General features: G+C 44.1%; 1 protein-coding gene across 2 annotated transcripts in view; it reads right to left on the bottom strand.

Moving 5' to 3' along the window:
* Positions 1-425: 425 nt before the first annotated feature.
* LOC119383510 (Down syndrome cell adhesion molecule-like protein Dscam2) overlaps positions 426-22,726 on the bottom strand; it is a 245,549-nt gene continuing 223,248 nt past the window's right edge. The window contains exons 10-24 of one of the 2 annotated variants that reach the window (XM_037651681.2): positions 22,222-22,341; positions 20,327-20,500; positions 18,957-19,104; positions 18,029-18,177; positions 16,942-17,073; positions 16,094-16,252; positions 15,165-15,235; positions 13,726-13,960; positions 12,928-13,017; positions 12,621-12,803; positions 11,622-11,915; positions 9,956-10,135; positions 8,955-9,241; positions 7,957-8,057; positions 426-1,260 (exon numbers count right to left, since the gene is read on the bottom strand). In XM_037651681.2, coding sequence (XP_037507609.1) covers positions 7,983-8,057; positions 8,955-9,241; positions 9,956-10,135; positions 11,622-11,915; positions 12,621-12,803; positions 12,928-13,017; positions 13,726-13,960; positions 15,165-15,235; positions 16,094-16,252; positions 16,942-17,073; positions 18,029-18,177; positions 18,957-19,104; positions 20,327-20,500; positions 22,222-22,341 — 2,297 coding nt within the window. In that variant the 3' untranslated portion in view covers positions 426-1,260; positions 7,957-7,982. The remainder of the gene's footprint in view (positions 1,261-7,956; positions 8,058-8,954; positions 9,242-9,955; positions 10,136-11,621; positions 11,916-12,620; positions 12,804-12,927; positions 13,018-13,725; positions 13,961-15,164; positions 15,236-16,093; positions 16,253-16,941; positions 17,074-18,028; positions 18,178-18,956; positions 19,105-20,326; positions 20,501-22,221; positions 22,342-22,726) is intronic. The other variant, XM_049412551.1, reaches the window with a different exon arrangement.

The raw sequence follows: 22,726 nt of genomic DNA, 5'->3' as shown, positions 1-22,726 counted from the left end.
GATGGATCCATAGACTAAGGATTCGTATCATAAGGCAAGTCACAAGAGCTGAGAGCAGGTAGCTTGCCCATAAGACCGGTCGTTATTGTCGCAGTATACCTCCTCGAATAAGTAGTGCCGTCTGGCAGATAATTTTAACACCATTCAAGTCATCCTGAGGAGTCACACAATATCTGATGAACATTTTTTTTTCTTACAAGCTGAAGCAGCGAACAGCCATGTGGAGATTGGTATGACACTGACAAATCACGATGTCCATAATGCGCTGAAAAATAATCAGTTCATCAGCCGCAATGCTTTAGGGGAGTTACTAGAGACTTGCTCTATTTAAAGCAAAAGACACAATACTCTGAGGTTCTTGCTTTAGTTTGGCGAGAGAACTTTTGCTGCAAGCAAGCATTGCATGAACACATCAACTTTAACCGTTCCTGCGCTTCAGAGCATTTAATAACAATCGGTGAACACTAAAAGTGGAGGGCAATGACGCCGACGGTTAATAAATTCACTCTGTTTTGTAATATTTGTTACAATAAGTATGTCTTCAGGCAGTAAGTGCTGTTCACGTCCGCAACGAGAAACGTTAAAGCAACCGATTACAGTAAACATCTAAGAACAGCATCTCTTACGTATTCATCACAATGGGAGCATTGTGTCCAAGACGCGACGCACTTTTTCTCTAACGATCTCGAGTTTCCGAGCGACCACTGTAATTAAGGCCGCAGGCAACCGGCTGATAAACACACTACGTTGGGCCGCACACAGTGTTCTTCGTATCACAATGAGGTCTACGCTCAACTGAGCGTTGCGGAGCGTTTTGCTTGAACCTATGGACGGCCGGCATATTGCAAATGCAGGCTGTGTTATGAGCACGCTCACACGACGGGCCAATCTGTCTTCTCTTCAGAGCATTCCTCAAGTCTTGAGTCACGTTCGCTCACTGCCATACATGTACGGTGTAATTCGAACGACGCACGTCTTCTTTTTTTTTTCTTGAGTTTTGATGGGCCACGTAGATCAGAGACGCAGTTGTCACACACCGGCACACAGACACACTTTACACATACACCACACAAGCACGTATTTTTCGCTTTCCGGGCTCTTCATCGCTGGGTGGCTCGGAGGCCTCGAAGAAAAATGCTTGGTTTCAGTATCCCCGAAGAGACGGATTCACAGAGTGGTCCTCGGTCCCGCACAGTTCCCGCAGGTTCCCACGCAGTCATTACTACCACGCCGAATTAGTTACTATTAGCACCGAAATCCCTGGAAAGATAAAGTAATGTAAAATAAGCGGAAGACAACACAAGGTATTAGGGAATTTAAATGACGTTGTGCACTGTTCCGCCCGGTGAGCTTGGACGCTTTAATAAAAAAATAGAGCAACGCTGTGGGGCAATAATAAGAAAGTGCATAAAAATCTGACTTATTAGGCTACGTCAGCATTGGGTACGCTTGTGTACAGCCAAAATATGACAATGTGGCGTGATGATAGGCAGGCAGCGATAGAGTACGCACAAATTTCAACTAAAGTGCAGCGTCTGGAGCATTTTTTTCTTGTTTTTGTTTTTTGCTGTTGTTGATGCCTTGAGTCAGTTACACAATAGTCAGGTTCTGCAGAAATTTCTGTGCCACAGGACACCATCGTAGGGTGAAGGAACGTAGCGTGTTGCTTGATAATGGCACAGCTACATGCAAAATTAACTGGCTTATATCCCGCTCCCAGGATGCGGCGGCCTTCTTTTTCCATGTGAGCTGAAACACATGGCTGAAGCTGCAGGGATTATCTCAAGTATGAAAAGAGAGAGAGAGACAGAGCCACTGCTGCATGCTCAGTGACCTCTTCACAAGAAAGCGAAACTGGCGTGAAGTATATCAGATTTGATCAAGTATTTTGGTGTACCAGGGTCTCCCAATACTTTTTCTCTGGTCATGAAACTCCCGCCATAGTTGGGAACAATAACGGACGCCAGATGCTTAGCCGCGAATAGAAGGCAGCCGGTCTGCCTTGTTCGGAATGGCACTCGCGCGTTTGCGTGGGTGTTTGCCATAAAAAAAAAAAACAAATCGCTAATACTTTTGTTACACTGTGTTCGCAAACTGAACGTAGCAGTGGTGAGTGTTGACCAAATAATACATCAGGCGAATTGTTTACTAGCTCAAGTGATTATACGTTTGCAATGGTTCGTCCAATGCTGCCCACCAAGTGATACAGTTTCGCTTGTGCTCATAAACGTAGGTACAGGCATGCGCGGGCTTGCACATACATACACCTACGTTTCTTCAACCGGGCGCATTGTTCAAAATGGCAAGCTTGCGTTGTCTATTGCATCGTGAATTACTCTAAATGACACAGAAATTCACATCGCTTGCGCGAGAAATGATAGTGAACCCAAACGCGCGCTGGCAGTCCGCAACGGTCATTATCCTTCTGACTGACCACTCATCCTGAAGCTGCCAATGAGAACTTCTTTTGCAGAAGAAGCAAGTTTGAACATGAAGCCATCCTGGCACATGCGAAAGCAGGTGTGACCTTCGCTTGCTAAAATGCGGCAGTATTGACATTTTCCGAGGGAAAATGTTTGCATTTACGCCTACAAATTTTATTACACTGAGGAATCCGAGCGGCGGATTTTTTTTTTCGTTCATCCGCAATTAATGTCACAAGTGACCGTCAGTTCACGGTCGGCGTCCGAATAATATCTCCAGTGTTAAGATGTCTCTCGCTTGATTGAACGTGTGCACTTTTATTCGAACGAGGGCGCGGGTTCGATACCCGGCAGCTGAAGGAGGAATGCGGAATGCAGAGGACTTAGATTTAGGTGCCCGTAGAAAACGTCACGCGGTCAAAATCAACGCGCCGTCTTCCACTAAGGCGTGCATCGTACTCATATCGTGGTTTTGGCACGTAAAAGCCCAGCAATTATTATTATTATTATTATTATTATTATTATTATTATTATGAATTCGATTCAAACGAGGGCCCGGTACTATCTGGCGGCAGGATCGCTCTCTTCGACTTGGCGCGTAGTTCCGCGTCGGCTAGTGACGCAATAACAGCAATTCGTCGAAGCCCTTATACACGTAGCGCCAGCATTGCGCACAGGAAGTGTTAGACATCGCCGTTATGACAGTTTAGCGTGGAAGCTGATGCGTGTTGGCAATCCATTGCAAAAGAAAGAACGAAATATAGGCGACAAGAAAGACCCACCCAGAAAGACCAGAGCTGTGTGTACGTCAGTCTCCCCCCCACTTTTTTATTTCGCGGCTTGTTTGTTTTGTTTGAAAATTTGGTTGAAGCGCTCCGAAAGACAGACTAGAAGAAGCAGAGAGGACAGCGTTTGTTTTGCTATGGCAAATTAACAAAGAAATACTGAGGCAACCTTAGTGCCAGGTGTCTCTAATGCCGCTAGCCTCTAGGGTTTCGTAAACTCTGGATTCACATGGGATACTTAGGAGCGAAATTAGGCTCTTCCGTAGTGGCTACGTGCCACCTTCATGGCAAATACCAATAACATAACAATCTTCATTTTCGATGAACTCGTTCAATGAATGTATGCGCACTCGACGAGTTCAACTGCGCTTGCCTCTGCGTGGCCCCCGTAATCAACTCTGGTAGCGCGCCTTCGCGCTTTCGATGCGGATCGCGGAGGCCACGCAGAAAGAAGCGCGTCGTTGACATCTGCTCCGTCACATGCCGCAAAGGTCCCAGCCGCTCACAAGAAAAGCTTCAGCTTTTTCAATGAACTCATTCAATTATTTTCATTAATCACTGTGGCTTTAATTTGGCCGTTATCTTAAGCCAACTTATACTCTCATATTACACGCACCCCACACAACTCTTAACTTGAAGCATTACCTCGTTTTATATCTGTTTTTGTTTTTTTATTGGGGTTTCATAAACTTGAGCCAACACTAAATTTCCGCGAGGCTGGGGCTAATTACTGTGTGCCTCTTGAGAGAGAGACAGAAAATAGAGGAAATGCTGGGATGTTAGCTAAACTATGTTCAATTTGCTACCCTACACACGGGGAGGGGAATGAGGGGGTAAAAGAGCGCTTCTTGAAGAACGTAATGTCGCCAGGTGCTAAGCTCATAAAAATTTAGGTGACATAGCGTTCAATTTAAGCGTATTTAATGGCATCAACTTGCAGCATTTGGTGAACATTTGGTTGCCTTGTGTAGGCTTTGCGTTAACTTCTTGTCGTCGGCTTCCATAGGTTAAGCGTAGGCACACAATCCCCCAGTACCGTCTTTTTCCCCGTAGTCTCCTTCCGTTGTTCACGAACCAAGCGAACGCGCTCCCTTCTCGTACCACACGCAGAGCAGCAACTGACGACGTGTCCTCTAACGTGCCCGTGCCCGCAGATAGAGCGGTAGAGGGCATGGTTCGAGCATACAGATACTACAGACTCTAGAGAAAAAACTGGGCCGAAAGAGCGGCGACCACAAGAACACAGACATTGCCATACCATTGTCATTGTTGCCTTTGTAATTATTTACAGATTGGCTAAAATTAGTCCTGTTCAGTGTTAGTAATACTGGCAACATGAATCGGACACGGAAATTTTGACGAATTAGGAGCATGCGGACATTGTTTAATGTTCAATTAGTAGACTTTTAGGAAAGATTCAAGGCTATTTTGGCAAATTACTGAACGCCGGAGTCCACTTGAGTTCGAGGTTGCGGCCGATTGCGCGTCTACTGACTCAGTCATTAGTCGCAGCGCGTCATCGCTCCCGCTTTCTGTTGACGCGTACTTAGAACTCCAGATTGCGTGAGCTCAGTTACATTAATTGTATACGATGAAAACTGAATGTCATCGTCAAATCTAGCACGTGTCCCGTGGGCTGGTAAAGCATGCATGGCGGCAAAGGCGGCGCCCTTGTGGTCGGAGAATCTAATGCTTTGGTCCTATGGGGAGATTTCCCTATAGAGTCGGCAATAACTCTATGAGTTCGAGGAGAGCGCGGAGCGAGCGCCGCCACGCGGAGGAGACCGGCGCGCCATTCAGCGAGTGCCGTGCCAAGCGTACGTCACTAACCACCTGGCGCTGACGTCACCACGAAGCCGGCGCGACGGATCGAGAGCCCCGGGCGCCACGCGAGCGTCACTGGGCGCAAGGGAGGCGCGGTGTACACTACAGAGTGACGTCAGCCCTTCGTTCACCCTCTGCTGCTCCACTCCAAGCCATGATATAAATAAATGTTTGTTCTCTCTCATCTTCTACTGAAATGATACGCTAGTGTACAGTAATGATGCACTATTGTGTCCACGCAAACGCTGTGCCCTTAACTCTAAGTCGAGTTAAGGTATAAGCTTACGACTGCGTAATTAGGCACATAATTAATGCTAGTTAACTATTACTCGTGTGCTGCTTAGCCCTACACTTGGGTACTACGTACGCACCAAAAGTGATTTACTTATGTCCACTTAGGGTTTACCCAACCGTCCGGTTATGTAGTATCGAACCGCACCTACCACCATTAAATTAATTTTAAAGAATTATCCTGACAGCTAATTGGCCCTTGTTTGTAGTAAACTTATGCTGATATATCATATATATGAAGTAGAATGCTTACCTCTATGCTTGTTCGTTCTTTTTTTAATAGTATATGCGCTACCCGATTTGGCGGTCAATATATGGTGCTCCACAACGAACTTATTATGCAGTGTTAAAACAGCGTACGCAAAGCTTTGCGTTAGCGTTTGTGGCCACTGCGCATGCGTCGTACGCTAACCGCTTGCGGGTACCCGTTAAGTGATGGAAATAGCGACCGATCGCATTCTAAACTCCCTAATGTCGCTATGTACTAGCGCCAAAAAAAGAATTCACGATTTGCTAGGCTACGAAGTGCGAGCTCCTTCAGTGCGAGCGTTTCGCTCTTCGAAGTATGAGCAGGCGCATTAAACCTTCGCGTGCGTAACTATCTCCGGGACATTGTTTGTGGAGCCAGAAATAGCGGAAACGGCAAAGACATGTTATAGTTAAAAGCCTGCATGCAAGGTCTGGCTAGATTGACGATTATTGCGAGTACATCTAAATATTATAAGGGCTAAACGTAAGATAAACAAGCGCAGCAAAAATAGATTACGCTCGCTTCATATCCTTTAGACCAACACCTTTCATCTTAAGATAATATGCCGAATGTTCTTGTGGAGTCTACCAAAACATCGATGTCGCCACACATAGAGACACGTTGAGGTGAAAAAAACACAGCATATCCACGGAGTGAATGATGAGTGGGCGAAGCTGCGGAGGTTCATCGGTAAACCGTGAATCTTCCGTGAATTCTGCCCAGTACATCATCACCGACGTGAGATCGGGCGCGTTTATACTAAAGGTTCGATGACTTATGACGACTTGCAGCTTACTTTAATTTTACATGTACGGTGTGAATTTTCATTGTTTAGAAAACCATTGCTTTCGAAAACATCTGGCGTCTTTCGTTAAGCAGCTGGCGTCTTTTCGTTTTCCTTTAGAAACATCTGGCGTTCTTTCGTTTTGCTTTTAGAAAACATCTAGCGTCTTTTGTTGGTTTATTTCATCAATCAACGGCGTTTTGAACAAAATTTTTATTGTTTAATCCCACACGGGAGAAATATCACCAGGCACTACCTTGGAGGTAAACAATGACTGCTAATGCGAATGACAGACAGAAGAAGTCGGCTTTTAGCTAACACTTACACTTCTACTTCTACTAACGTTTCCTACTGGAACATGCCAATGGCTGCTAATGGGGAATGAGAGACAGAAGAATTCGGCTTTTAGTTAACGCGCACGCTGCGAATTTTTTATTGTTCAACAACGCACAGGAAAAATCTCCCACCGGCACCATCTTGGAGGTCAAGATCTGGTACTAGCGTTACGACTGGTTACGCACTACTACGACTACGAGGGACGAACGGGTGCCGCCTTAAGGAGCTTCGCCCCTAAAAAATTACACCATCTCCCGCTAAAGCGGACCATGAGGCGATGCGAAGCCGGAGCACTTGCACGATCGCGTTCCGTTGGCGTTCGTTGGGCATGCTACCGACCTCGCATCGTGGAACGCGAAGAGGGACGCTACGCGCGTCGTATCTTCCATCTAGCCTGGCCGTTAATTCTCACAGGGCGAGCGGGGAACGCGGTCCACAGGCGGGCGAGAGGGGGACAGCGTAGGAGAGGAGAGAGAAGGGGAGGGGACGCGCATGCGCTCGAGCTCATCGCGGCGTCGCGCAGGAGAGAATTTCGGCATGTCTAGCCCGCGTTTCAGAGGAAGAGTGGAAAGGGGGAGGGGAGAGGGGTATGAGAGAGGGAAAGTGGAGAGGGTGAGTGGAGAGGGTATGCGCATGCGCAGTAAGGGTGGTCACGCCACACACCACCACCACCGGATTGAGCTCGGCCTTAAGATACTTCGCATCTAATAAATACAAGCACGCTCGGTAACACGCCTCCATAGCGTCTAGAACACTACTAATGTCGCATTACTAGCGGCCACTACTGGGGCTGTATGAAGCTCTCCCATTGCGTTACGCGGGAGTTTCGTGACCAGTAGAAAACTACTGACTGACCCTGGCTGTACCTTGTGCACGTGCAAAGAGCAAAGCGGTTGGTATTGCTGAAAGGCTTTCGACAAAATTATCTTAATCCAGCTCTCATTCTCCTCCGACGAAAACGTCAATAAGGTTGCGACTGTTGTGCAAGAAGCAAACCATGCTGGTTATTAATGTATTAACGTATATTATTGACAGCGGCCGCAGCTGCTGCCGAAACAAAAAATCAGGTAATGGTCTGGCTATCCATAGCCTGCTTTGATGCAATAAATGAACATGTCTTATAATATATTGCCAAGCTGTGCAGGATAAAAATGAAGCTGTTGGAATGATGAAGCAGAGTGCGTTTTGGCGGTGCATAACTTGAGTGCATTTCATGGGCGTTGAGTGAAGTATTTTTTTTACGTGTGAAGACCTTTTGTGTACCTTTTTGAGCAGTGTGTTGTTTTTAGTTAGAGGCGAGATTCTTTGTCGAGACAATGAACAGGTAAAGACTCCAGCCGGATGAAGTGTCGGTGGACGGCGTACTGCAATCCAAATGGAGATCGAGTCAATCGTATGCATTACTGCCCATTGCAAAACATATGTGATGTGTACAATAGCCCTGGGTATTAGAAAGCATTGTCATCAAGTCGTTGGAGCCAATACAAGTCATAAAAAGAAAAACGATATATTTATGCCTTTGGCATATCGATTGTATACTTCCACCCGCGTACAAAAAAATATCGGCGAAAGCTGTTTGTCGCTCAGTGATATACGCCTGCGAATATAACGCCAACGGTAATGTATCATCAATGCTAACATGAACGGGCTGTAACATCAGCAATAATTTGGCATAAAATGTGTAAAACAAAAGACGCACTCATCGAATTCTGTCAGTTTATACTCGTACATTGAGAAAGGAAGATTATCATGGCTCTGCGTATATCAGATACTCACTGTCAGAATCTCAACATGTGAAATTAGCGATAGATGAAGAGCCAATGACCTAATGACTAAAATTATGTGATGCTACTAACATAGTTTGACAAGCATTCGTACAGAAGCTTATGTTCACATGAAATAAAAAGTCTCCGAATAGAGTGCAATAAATTATAGATCGCCTTTTGAATAAACCTTATCAAAATCCAAAATGTCCCAACACCTGTAGATAGTCCTTGTGAACAGAGCCCATCATCCTGTCTCTACCGTGCGTATATATATATATATATATATATATATATATATATATATATATATATATATATATATATATATATATATATATATATATATATATATAGCCAGATTCCACCTTTGCACGCATATGTACCTCGAAACATTTAGGTCTGAATGTTCCACACTTCGTTGGAAAAACACACTAAGATGCTTTTTTTCTATAAAGCAAAAAACATGCAATGAAATCAATGAGGTCTTTCACTTACCGGTGGCAAAGGCATATCGTAGAATTCTTCGACAATCTCTGCCCTAGTGTGCTGCCGCCTTCCGAGGGTGCCTTCGGCTACGTGCTGCCGCAGCCGGCCCGACGAAGTGCCGTACGGGCACGGGGCATACAACTGCTGTTGCTGCAACTGCTGCTGATGCTGCTGCTGCTGCTGCTGATGGGGAAGTTCGCCATTGCGCGCTGGTGTAGGCAGTGGCTCCTTTTGCTTGTCCCAGGTGGTCAGTGCAACCTCCTCGCATTTTGAAGCGGGTTTCAAGCGCGGTTCGGCTGCATACAAAAAAAAAAAAAACCGCTTAGTGACGCCACCAGCTAGGCTAGACTGTTTGATCAAGCATTAACCATAATTTTAATAAAATTGCCATAATAATGGGTTCGAAACCCTTGTTACAAGGTTATAAGACGTACTAACTATAATGTAATTATCTCTACATCGGATCGGCATGACTACTGATTACTTAGCAACAAGCGTGAGAGATAAAGTTGATTATACAAGACACAAATCAATTCAATTGAACTTTATTCAACACCTGTCATGCGTTTAGTGCGTGGGCGAAAATCCTCAAAGAGGCTTGATCCGTGCACCAGGTCATGACATATAGTAGTGTGAATTTCGTACATGTATATATGCGAGGGAAAATTTCAGGCTCTCTTTGGTAACTAAGCTACAACTACAAAATGAATTCATACGACTAAACTTGAGTGGACATACATACATACACACACACACACACACACACACACACATACATACATACATACATACATACATACATACATACATACATACATACATACATACATACATACATACATACATACATACACACATACACACATACATACATACATACATACATACATACATACATACATACATACATACATACATACATACATACATACATACATACATACATACATGAGAAATATCTGTGCCGAAATCCTCATAAGCGGGGTGCATGCCGAGACAGTGAAACGCACCGTATATTTCTGAGGCGGCTGCGTCTGCGCGCTCTCTTCTTCTCCTGCGCCCGAACTCCACGCAGGCGGCTACAATGATGACGATCAGCACAACCACTGAACACACTATGGAAGTGACTACGGCCAGCTTGCGGTGCATCTCTTGCTGAGATGCCGCACTCGTCGAAGTCTCCGATACACCTGCAACGAAAGATATGGCGACAAGACATTTGCAGACAGCGTACTTGGATTAGCAACTGGCACATCATAAGCACGATTTTCGACATTGCTTTATTCTGTCCCCCTCGAAACTGTCGTCATTCGTCACGAGGGACTTCACTCCTTGTAACGCTGCGCCCCTAAGGACTTGAGGGCAGAAACGGCATAGCGTATAAGCGTATAGCATAGCGTTATTGAAGTTAAATGCGGGACGTGTAGGCGAGAGTGATCGCCGCAAACATATTAAGCAAAAGTAAGCGTCACACCCGTTTGTGCCATGAAGCCGCAAGTAAAAGAAATGAATAATTAGCCCTTCTATATCCCTCTCGCCACCTTGCCGAATTCCGAATAACTCATTCGCAATAAGCCTCACACGTTGTGAAATTCCTTTGCTGCATAGGGAATGCTCTTTGTCTGGTTGGTCTACACTTTGTCGCGTAGGTTAATTGAATGTTCATAAACAGCGGCTGAGGGAGGCACACTACATGTGGTAACACAATAAATTAGTGACATTGTATTGAATAACATATAATGAGATTTCCAGACAGTAAAGGCGGGCGAGACATTATTTGTGCAACAACTGAGGATGCGCGCCGCTAAATGTCATTTACTGCCTCGCTTTTATTCTCTTTCTGTGGCTCTAAAACGTTGAATAGCTCATAAGCGAACCCACGTATAAGTGTCGTAGAGCTTAAACGCGTACAGTTAAGCTGAAAGGGACACTAACGAGGAGAACTATTTTTCTCGTATTAGTAGGCTCTTTCGCAAGAAGAAAAACACAGCGCTTGCTGCCAGAAGACGCTTGGCAAGCGAGAAAACACGCAAAAAGTAAATGTGGGTGGCGACGCCACCTTGCACTTCCCGCACCAGTCACCGTGACATCGTAGATTTCGACGGAGTCTGCTACGGACTACTTAGTTCCTAATAGGTTAAAATGAAGCACATTGTTTTCTGAAATGGCCAGAGACATAACATAACAAACTTTTTTGAAAAATTGCTTAAGACACAGTGGCCAACCCTTACAAAAAGGTATTTAGACGGTCTATAGTCTGTCTAAAAATGGGTTTAGACAGTCTGTAGAATGTCCAGACACATTTTAATAAAGGAAAATACGAAGAAAAGTCTAGCAGTTTGCATCGTCATCATTATCATATTGTATTAATAATAATAATAATAATAATAATAATAATAATAATAATAATAATAGTATTATTATTATTATTATTATTATTATTATTATTATTATTATTATTATTATTATTATTATTATTATTATTATTATATTATTATTATTATTATTATTTCTGACGCACTCAATGTTTCGAACACGGAAAACGCCAGTGTCTCGTCATAATACTCTCGTCGCGGGCTACAAAACAGCCCCAACGGCTCAATATAGCGAAATTTCAAAATTTTTTCGTTCTAGTCGTTTTCCACAAATGTAGCTGGCACGCTACAGTTAACATACCTTTGCTGGCGGCTGGTGCCACGTGCATGTCGTAGAGGCGCTCGGTGTAGCCCGCCGAATTAGCCGCGCCGAGTAGGAGCTTGTAGCGACGTCCTCGTTCCAGGTTATTCAGCGCCACCACGTGACCTTTGCTGCCCTCCTTAGACACGACGGTCCACTCAACGTCATCCAGTGCCCGGTACTTGACCACGTAGTGGCCGATGGGACAGCCCCCGTCTCCGAACGCTTCCAGGTCTAGAGGCACGTTCTCGCTATCCACCAGCAGCGGCTGTTGGTGTGCGGGTGCCACTGGTACTGTGCAGCGCGCGTCAAAAGCGTCACGTCGAATACTATAGTCCACGTTACTGGGGCAGTTAACGTTCTTTAACCAAGCGCCCTGTTGTGAACGACTCTATGAGCAGTGCATCAGATATGACGGGTAACTGATGCTCAGCTACAACTGTTCTTTGCTAGATAAATTATATTTGCTGCAATTTGTGTACTTTATGTATATGACAGAGATGAAGGTTTTGTTCTTTAGGTGAAGGCAGCGCGCTTTTTTAGAAGAACCCCTTTTTTTTCTTTTTTTTGTGGTGTCCTTATCCTCTTTTACCGTAACAGATGGATGAAGCCATTTAATGTAGTGTTGCGAGGCAGTCTGCCAAATTGGCGTTTTTCATTGGAATTTCTTGTCCTAAGTACAGCGGAACGCTAACGTATTTTATTTTCATTACGTCGCTACATAGCTCCTAGAACTGTGCAAAATTATTTCCTATTAGGCTCACATCTTACGGTCGTGTCCCTTTTTTAGCTTGTTGCATGATTTTCTTTTGGTCTCCGAAATCAATGCACGATACACGTTGGTCGATGGCTTCCTGATGTTGAACCCGCCGTTTGTCTATGCTAGCTACTTAGAAATGTACTGAATAAGCTTTAAAAAGGGGCAGCGTAAACATTTGCACCATACAGTTCGGTGGCACTTCAGCATTAATTATAAACGATGAATAGCTGAATACTTACCGGATCCTTTAGTGCTGGCTGAGATAATGGACGTCATTCGAGGTCTGCTCTCACCGAGTGCTTCGACGTAGATTTCGTAACGTGTCCCACAGCGCAGGTTACTAAAGGTGTAGCCATTCGTGGTGCCTGGCACCTTGTACGCCTCCCAATCACTCATATTTGGTCGAATGAAAAGCTTGTAGCCTGCGCATTTAGGGATGCGAACGACGATGGCATTTATGCTTATGCAAAGAACTCGCCAATCGCTTTCATAAACGCAAAGGGCGCAAGTACAGAAGTGTCAACGAATTAAATAAAAAAATCTCACCGTGCCGTGGTCCAATGACGTCGTGCCATATTATACGTATTTCCGTTGATGACGTGTAGTTGACAGTCACACGAAAAAGTGAAGCAATGTCTAGAAAGAAATTACAGCAAATCGTTGTATAATTATGTGAATTCCATTATAAAGGTGACTTAAGCATATCAAATGGTGTGGGTGTTTAAACGAGCGCAATAAACTAAGGTTTGACAATAAGTAAGCTAGCTCTCACCATAAAAACTAGACAATGAAATTTTATGAACAGCTTTGCTCTGGCGTGAAACGGCACACGGACACGAGGTGGCACATACGGACACCACACAGCGCTTCTCGTATCTGCGTGTTGTTATGCGCTACATCAAGGCTGTTCAGATGATTAACCAACAAGCTCACATCGCAAGCCTGGTCCACTGAAAATAGACATGATCTGGGAACTCTCGGGAAATTGATCAACTGAAGGTATCCTATGTCCATGCAGTACAGTGTTCGGCCTCACTTATAATGTACACTAGGCTGTACTGTGAACTGGAAAAAAGGGAAGAAGACGAAGATAATTGGGAAGGTTGTTCCATGCACGATGATAAAGGGCGTATTGTGAGATTGACATAAATGTGCAGCCAACGGAGCTGTTAACCTGGTTGACGTCTCTTCCATTCTCTACATTATGTTATATTTAATATAGAAACACAGAGGGTGAACGACACGCCAGTATGTAAGAAAACAAGGTGGATCATTTATTCAAACTCGAGAAAGCAAAAAAAGAAAAAAATTGCAGCTGTGGAAAGACAGGCATCAGACAATTACCCGATGTGGGAGTTTCTCCAACAGTTTCTTCCGACGTCGGTCCGGGTCCCTTTCCGTTATACGCCTGAACGACTACCGTGTACTTGGTACCGGGTCGCAGATCTTTGATGTCGCATTCTTGGCTCTTTCCTGGTCGAGACTCGACTGTCTTGTAGACAAACGATTCAGCGCGCCCATCAGTTTCGGCCTTGTATCCAACGTAGTAGCCAGCAATCTTGCTGTCTCCTGGCTGCATCTGCGGTTGGACAGCGAAATTGGTTTCGGATGGCGTATTTTTAGAGGCCACAAGAAAGAACTCCGGTGCTAAAAGGGGCGCTATATAGTAAGATAATGTTGGTCTCCTTGGCACTAACAAGTTTCTCTTTCATTTAGCTTGAACGCCCGCGTTTAGTCATATAGAATGTTTTAACGCAGGGATGTCAAAGACGCGGCCCGGCCCGCACATGACTGTCTTCGTCCCATTTTTTTTCTCTTAATAAGCATGGTCATGGGCTACACAGACGTGAGTGGCCTCAAGTATCCTTTTCGTAAGGCAACCCATCTGGTCTCCATGTGTTCGAACACAACCATTGAACTAAAACTCTAGATGTCAGAATCGCCGTCCAGATTTCAGGCATTTTGGGGATGAATATCGACAAGTTTCTCGAAACCTGACGCTGAATCTCCTTCAAAGTTGAACCATATAACAGATATGAAAAAGGTCTTCTTTCAAATGACGATGGTAGCTGACATTTTGCTCAAACAGCAACCCCCCCTCCCGCTCCAACTTTCTGTATCACCGCGGCCCATCGGGAGACTAAGTTTCGTGACTGCGGCCCGGTAGCTGAAGTGAGCTTGAGACCCCTGTTTTAGCGATACACAAGTTCATTCGTTACATCTTGGTTGTCGAACAGGTTCTAGAAATGAGGGCCAAAATAGATCACATTGTCCACTGACGCCGGTGCATTTTGCTGCGAAAGCCAGAAATGCTTTTATTTACTTATAGCTATAACATTTACCAAAAGAACGGTAGATCGATCATTTACTCGTATTTAGGAAGAGTAACGCATTCTTGCGTGTGTTATAGGTGTGCAGACGTAACGTGTATGTTCACGCTGCTCTGTCGACCACTACAGCGCGAACCCAAAAACTTATAGTGACTGCCGCAATGCATAACAGAGTCATTTTTCGTTGTAGTACTAATAAATGACATATGTACGGCATTCTCTGGGCCTCGCCTTGCAATACCAACCTGAAACACGCCGCACCACTAGCAGCACTCACTTGCTCGCGATCAGGCTGCCTCTGTCTCGCTCACTAATAAACTTCTGCTGAATGTTGCTGAACATGTCATCCCACGCACTATAAATTTACGTCCTATCCTGCACAGTGTCATATATCTGTATTGCTTATATCCCACCTTTGCAAGGGTGACACTTTCAAAGAAATTATGTACTGACCTTCCAAGTAACACGAAGGCTGGTTGCGTTGAGTGGAATGACCTTCAAGTCAACGGGCTTCGCGGATGGCGCTGAAGAAAACAAAGCAAAGAAGACACGACGGTTGGGGATGTTGTTTCGCTAAACAGCACTTTTAGTTTTTACTTGAGCCAAGAAAAAAAAACGAAATGAAGCAACAACAAAATTACTAAATATAGCTTAAATCCAGACCTCTCCTTATTATAAAATTAGGGCACTCGGAGCACTTGATACGAAGCGCTGGAAGAATCAATCTCCAACCTTTCCTACTCTATACATGGCGTTACAAAGGCAACATTATTACCTACCACGTTAATGGGGTCGGGACCAGTGATGTAGCCAGGAGGTGGCACACCTGGCCCGTGCCCCCCCCCCCCCCCCCCCCGGAATGTTTTTTCCCATGGCATGCAGATCACAGTATGGCACTTGATCACATCTGCCTGCCCGGCCCCAACTTCAAATAAAGGAAATACCCCCCCCCCCCCCCCGAAAAAAAATTCTGCCTGCGCCCTTGGTCGGGACGTAGAGTAGCTTAGGAGTGCCCCAGGTATTAGCACACTGTTGTGTTATTCAGTGATTAATTGCACATCTGACTTTTATGTGCACCTCCTTCACTTGGCCAATGCATCTTTTGCACTTTCTACTTCAATGGCACCTGTTAAAAAGGAGGAAACTAAAGATAAATATTGCAGCTATTTACGAAAATAAAATAAAAACAGGAACACATTCAAATACGATACAAGATTGATTTACTAGTGAATAGATATTTGGTATTTTCTTCAAGAAATGGCTAGAAAAGCAACAAACGAAAAAAAAAACCTTGATGCGGCCATGGTCCACTACAACGAATAAAGGAATGTTTAGTGCTAGATATTTTCGTTTTAATGGCAGAACACCCTCGGCGCACTCACCTTCCGTGTCTGTGGTAAAAAACAGAGGCTCGCTGGGAGTGCCTGTACCAATACCGTTGACAGCGACTACTTCAACCCTGTACGCAGAGTTTGGGCTCAGGCTGTCCAGTGTCATTTCCAGCTGGGTTCCAGGAATTGGAATCACACGAGAAGTGCCATCTTCATGCCGAAAAGCAAACAAGGATGTACGTTTTGATTGTTGCTGAGTGGAAGCCGTCATATTAGTTTGCTACGTTGCGCGCTTTCTTAGATATTTGAGACAACACCCATCATAAGCGCTACGTGAGGGACCGCTTTTAACATCGTACTACTTGCGATACCCTGGAGGCAAGTTGCAAAATTGAGATTTGATTTTTTTTTCCCCTTGCGTTCTCCGCATGTCAGCTGAACCATGTACGGAAGAGAATCAGATACATAGATATATTAGCAGGGAAGATGTGTGGGAAGTAGTTCACACATGGATATTTTTTATGAAAAGAGAACGAACGGTCTGATCAGCATCGCTCAGGCTATTACAGAAACTACCGTCTTTCTATCTTCGTAACAATATTCCGTGTTGGCCAATAAGTGTATTGAACAGGTATCAAAAACCTATTGTCCATGCCGAAGTGAGACACTAAATCATGGTTACCGCACATAAAATCTGAGATTATTTTTTTACAGACTCCGAAAAAAAATAGCACTCTAGCAGAATTGCTTTCCAGAAATTTTCCCAATAATATTAAGAGCGCCAATGCTGTTGCATAAAGCAAGGACCAAGACCACAGCATACATATTTATTAGTTTTCATAATGCACCAATGAAGATATAATAAGCGCACACCATTTAAAACCGAAAATTGTGCGTACCTCTTGAAGAGTGTATCTTCAGGTCGTACTGCGTGATGGGCGAATTTCCGTCGAAAGGTACGCTCCAACGTATCGAAACAGAGCGGCTTGCTAAATGGCTCACGTGAACGTTAGTCGGTGGAGAGGGCGCCTCTGCAAAGTGAGCAAGACATCGTCGAAATTTCAAATAATGGCTTCCTTTTTTTTTCATGGGAACTGTTATTCTGCGCAGCATAAGTAAAACGGAATGAAAATAATTGCGACTAAAGAATTACCTGATGTCAATCAATTAATTTTTGTTAACTCAATTGCCACAATTTCCTTTTGCAAAGAAATATGGTACGTGCGCGTCAGAAAAAGACAGAATACGGAGCAGTTCAAGTTTCATTCCTAGCATAAATATTTTTTTCGTAATCTCTGTCTTTTCTTTGTTTTCTCCATTGGCAACGCACCGCTATTATAATCACACGCGGCATTGCCTAGTCATTTAAGTGAATATAATCAGGCCTAAATAAATGCTGCAAAACGTAATCACACCGTGAAGAAAAACATTCTCCCAGGGCCTTCTGGTGTTATCTTTTTTTATTGCTTTACGTTTTGCATAAGTCAAGTTAGTAGGAACATATACGTAAAACATCACATTTATAAATGAGCATCATGTACTAATTACATTACGGTTATCTCCACGTTGGTTAAATGAATTAGTTTCTTTTCACTGACTTTGATTCCTTTGCCCTAATTACAATGATCCATACCCTTAAACTTGTCGCAGCTATCGAATGTAAGTACATGCAGATTAGCCGTCCGCCTATGTATATTTAAGGGCCGCGTAATTAGCCACTATTACAAGAAGGATGCGATCTTTTTAGAAATTTAATTCTGTTTGAAGCACATGTTGTGCGCGTGCTACATACGTTTTCTTAAATGGTCCTTTCATGGCTATCGAACAACTAAACCGAATTTACCGTATTGCTTTAAAGTAACTGTTAGCACATAGCAGCTGTTAGTATTACATGTATTCATAACTAGAACACCGATATTAAAGAAGTACATGTTTGATTGTATATCATTTAACATACGAATAAGGAACAGAACGCTGTCGATTTACCTTGTACAGTGAGCTTGATGAACATTTCGTCCTTGCCATGGCTGTTGGCAACTTTGCAGGCGTAAGTTCCGGTGTCGTTTGTCCTGACATCGCGGAGCAGTAGCTGAGACGCCATGCCATCCTCCCGTTCATGATCATTCACCGTGTACCTAGGATTTGTAAAGGGAAGATTGGCGAGATACTCGGTGCTGATACATAGACATTAAACGTCAGAAACTGTTCCTTTCGAGCCTTAAAAGCGAATTCGTCTTGAGGCAATCATACTGGCCGATTCCGGCTGCATTATTCTGCGAATGCATCGGCAAGTTGATCCGCTCAAAACCAGTGCGTTCGTCATGACCTTACGAAAAATGTTTTTAAAAGTCTGAAAATCAAACGCTGTTTTTTTTTAGTTCTACACACTCGGTAACTGCAAAAAAATTGATGCCGCCCGTGGTCATTAGGCCGGTTATGAAGACTTATTGGAAGAGTGCGACTTCTTTGGTCACGGATAAGAAAGTGTACACAATTTAACGCGCGAATTTTTTCTGTTATATTCAAATTCGGATTCAGCTCTTTTATTCGGACAAACAGACTGTCTCAGTTGCAATGGCAAAATGCGGATGTGCTCTGTCTGATGGTAACCCCAGCACCAGCATGAACACCTCCAGAGCATGCAGCAACGAGAACAAGTACATCGTACACTATCGCACATACAGAACACAGTGAACTCTACCCTGAACGTATAGTTCACCCGCTTTCTGTTGTATTTTCGCAATACATAGTCTGAAACGACACTGCAGGTCACACTCACTGAGCTATGTCGAGGGTCTTTATTAACGACGCAGGAACGTGACCAACGCAGTCGCTGGCGAATGAGCAGCGACGACGTCGGACCGTTGACCACAACGCGGCCGTCGGGAAAGGCAAAAGTGGCCGCGCTAATTACCTCGGGTGTCTGTCCATGTCCAGAAGCACGTTGTCACGGTACCACGTGATCGTGAGTGGAGGGTCTCCGATGGAGTCACACTGCAGGTGAACTTTGTCTCCCTTACGTGACGTCACAGACATGGAACTGGTGATAAAGGTGGCGGGGACTGGGGTTAAAAAATGGAGTGAAATAAAAAACATAAAGATGTTAATTCATCAGGCTCACTTTTTAGGCCGACGTTTTTTATCCTGCAATACTGTTAAGGAAAACGCTTAGCATTTGGTCAAAACACGTCGGAAAGTCAAACGAAGCGAAAGTCTAAGCTCGCCAGAAAATTTAACAATTAGTGTGATATATTAGGATTTACTGGTTTGCCATGTCTGCTATTAAAGATAGAGGAAACGTTAAACGCGTAAATTAAGATGTTCGTGATTACTGCTCAACTAAGTGAAACAAGAACTGAGCCGATGTTGAATTGAACGAACACAATTTTATCAAAGGTGCGTGTTTCTACTATGCTTCAAGACATCAAGAGGAAACCTTTCGACTTCTGTATAGAATACAATAATTTTTGCAGATGATGTGCTGAATGTTCTACGATCGGAATATTTTTCTTGCACCTTGTTGACTAAGTTGCATGAAATACTCTGCTCGTGAAATTGCCCTTTTTGTAGGTCTCCAGAAATTAATTTTTTTTACACTTTTACTCGATTTTCTCTTGTGCCAACAGCACTCTAACTATTGATACATTTGAGGGAATAAATATTCTTACAGTTACTTTGCTTTACTGGCTCGTCATACACTGTTTGAACGACTGTATCGCATGAGATGCCTTGAAAAAAAGTCTTCTTTTGGTGTCCTTTTGCTAAGTCAGACAAGAACAATGAAACATGCCTATAACTTAAAAATATAGCAACAAAATAAAAGAATCGCAAAAGCTTTCCACTTCAACAAGCATGCGGAAATGTTTCAGTTATATTCAAGATAATCGAAATACCTGCTGGTTCAACCGGTATGATGTGATCCAGCAGATGCGGTGGCAAGTAAACTGCTCCTTCCATTTAATTACGCAGGTGACGCAAACGTGTTTTAGTGAATCGCTATCCAGAAATTTATAAAATTTCTCTATTATCCACCTTTTTTTATTCTCGCTGAACTAACTAACTAACTAACTAACTAACTAACTAACTAACTAACTAACTAACTAACTAACTAACTAACTAACTAACTAACTAACTAACTAACTAACTAACTAACTAACTAACTAACTAACTAACTAACTAACTAACTAACTAACTAAATGGTCGCATCATGCTCTTTGCTGTTCGGGTTAGTTTCGAGTATTTTTTGTACGAAGCTGCTGCACCTGATTATTTTGCGTGGCTCACCGGAAACGGTCAACTTGGCCTCGTGCGTGAGTTCGGGACCGACGCCGTTGGTGGCTTGGCAGAGGTAGATGCCTGCGTCCGATGCGTCCACGTGTTGCAGAACGAGGGAGCCGTTCTCCAGCACTTGCAGCTTGGCGTTGCTTCGTATGGTGACAAAATTGCTAGAGACACCTCCTGTAGGAGAAATTGCCGGACGCGAAATTCTGCATTTTTGCATAGCACCGCAGGTTCACATCAGAGTGTGTGAGCGTGTGATCCTTTTTTGCTCAGACATTTGCTTGAGCGGTGAAGGCCACACTGGCTTAGAGCTTGCTACGAGGTGTGCTTGCATAATCCTGTCCACACTTAACGCAAAGACATTCACTTTTGTTGCAATACCGCGCAATGACGTAGATATATGCTAACAAATATGCACGCAAGCTCTTCGTTGAAGACTGCCATAAGTTAACGTGCGGGTGTCTGTAAAATGAAAGGCCACCAGATTAAACATTCGCGTTTTCAAGATCGCTTATATTCTGTCCGACAAATCTTCATTACTTCTTCATTACAGAACTATAATACAATGAGCGTGAGGGGTTAGGCATGCAGAATAGAATTTAACATTTTAGGGCTAGACAGTTTGTAACAGTTAGGTGGCAGGGTTGCTTGAATACTAATCAGTGTTTTCCGCCCAGCAGTGCACGAACTTATGCGACGGTAGTTCAGGACGCCGCGTCCCCGACGACGAGGGGGCGTTATTGTATGCGGCAGCTTGTTTGTGCTAAGTTATACGGGATGCCGTGCTTTCCATGTCAGCGTGCGGAGGCAAGCTGGCCCAGCAGCGTAGGCAGAGCGACGCAGCTAAGCGCACGGGGCTGCTGTCGTGCAAACGTGCCGTCTCGCTCGCTCGATAAAAACGGGAGAGCGAGCGAAAGAGGAGAAGGGAGGGGGGAATTGGGAAAAAAGCGAAAGGGAGAATGGGGCGTCACCCTTCCTGAACGAGCAGCGTAAGCGAACTCCCTACTTCGCTTTACCGTCGCGCGCATCCCAGTTTGAGCGCAGGCCAATGAGGCTAACAAAAATACCCATTAAACACCAATAACCTAGAGAAAAAAAAAACGCCTATAGAGAATGAACAGCAAGTTAACTAGTGCGAGAGCGTTCAGTCGTTTCGTATGTGACGGTTGACTTAATATAATAGTCAGTTACCTATATACATATAACAGTTTTCTAATATCGAAACATATGCCTATTGTGGGTGAAAAAGGTGGTATAACAACCTTCTGTGACTTCACGATGGCGAAGCGCTACAAAGAACGGAGACTTTAAGAACACGGGACAAGGCGCTCCCGTAACTATATTCTCTGGATTACGGAATCTGCACTTGTTTGTGTGTGTGTGTGTTTTTTTGCGTTCTACTGCAGATGCCGGTGAAGTTAATCTGTTCCTTAGGACGTGCTGCCAAATGCGAATGTCGCGGGCTACTTCGTTTTTTAGCCCACAAAAAGGCTGACGTGGCAAATGACTGGTCACAAGAGTTCATTGAGTAACCACTTTATTTTGTTTCTCTTCTTCTGTTTTTTGCTGCAGAACTATCCTTGAATTTATCCTTGAATATCCTTGAATTTCGCTAAAGAAGAACCATTACATTATATTGTGCCGCTCCGATAAGATACAATTACTGAAAATAATGAAAAGAAAGCCAATTACTTCTGTGAAATCAACATAAATATGTTATCAGTGCCGCTTGAGTGCCGCATGTGCAAGTGGAGCTTAGTCAGGATCGCTTCCTACGTTGCGGATTATATTTGTCTTGAGACGTGGGACTTTGCCTGACGCCACACATTGACATTCAACGCGAAAGATCAATGGTTACATTTAAACTAAAGTTTGCGGAGATGCATACAAACTGTTACCTGTTGACATCTTCCAGCGGATAACCGGCGTCGGGAAGCCATCAGCCTGGCAGTCGAATCTCATGGTGCTTCCCTTGAGGGCGTTGGTGCTAGACGGCGTGTAAACCCATTTGGGGGCCACTGTTCGAGCAAAGCGATTGCACAAGACAACTATGACACACGTTTCGTTGATACTCATCAAATCCACGTCAGTTTTTACTTCGCAAAACAGCGACTCTATAAAGGCAGGTTCCTTCATAAAGGGGCTCTACCCACATTCGGAAGTGATTCCTATAGCAGCCGCTCGAGAAGTAAAGAAGGGGCAAAGTGCAGTGTAAAATATTTCGAGAGGTTTCACCTTTTGGCGATTCGCTTTCTTTCGAGGATTATAGCGTAATCATAGGCCCTATGTCCCATATATTTCGACCATATATAAACACGTAAAGCAAGTTTAGCTCCGGCCACCAAGCAGCCTTCGTTAATTGTTTATCGGTAGCATCGGCTTCGACGGCGAGTGAATACAAAA

This window comes from Rhipicephalus sanguineus, chromosome 2 (genome assembly GCF_013339695.2).
Source record: "Rhipicephalus sanguineus isolate Rsan-2018 chromosome 2, BIME_Rsan_1.4, whole genome shotgun sequence".
Lineage (NCBI taxonomy): Eukaryota > Metazoa > Arthropoda > Arachnida > Ixodida > Ixodidae > Rhipicephalus > Rhipicephalus sanguineus.
Note: the sequence above shows the minus strand (reverse complement) of the source record. Positions and strands in the feature narration are given on the sequence as shown.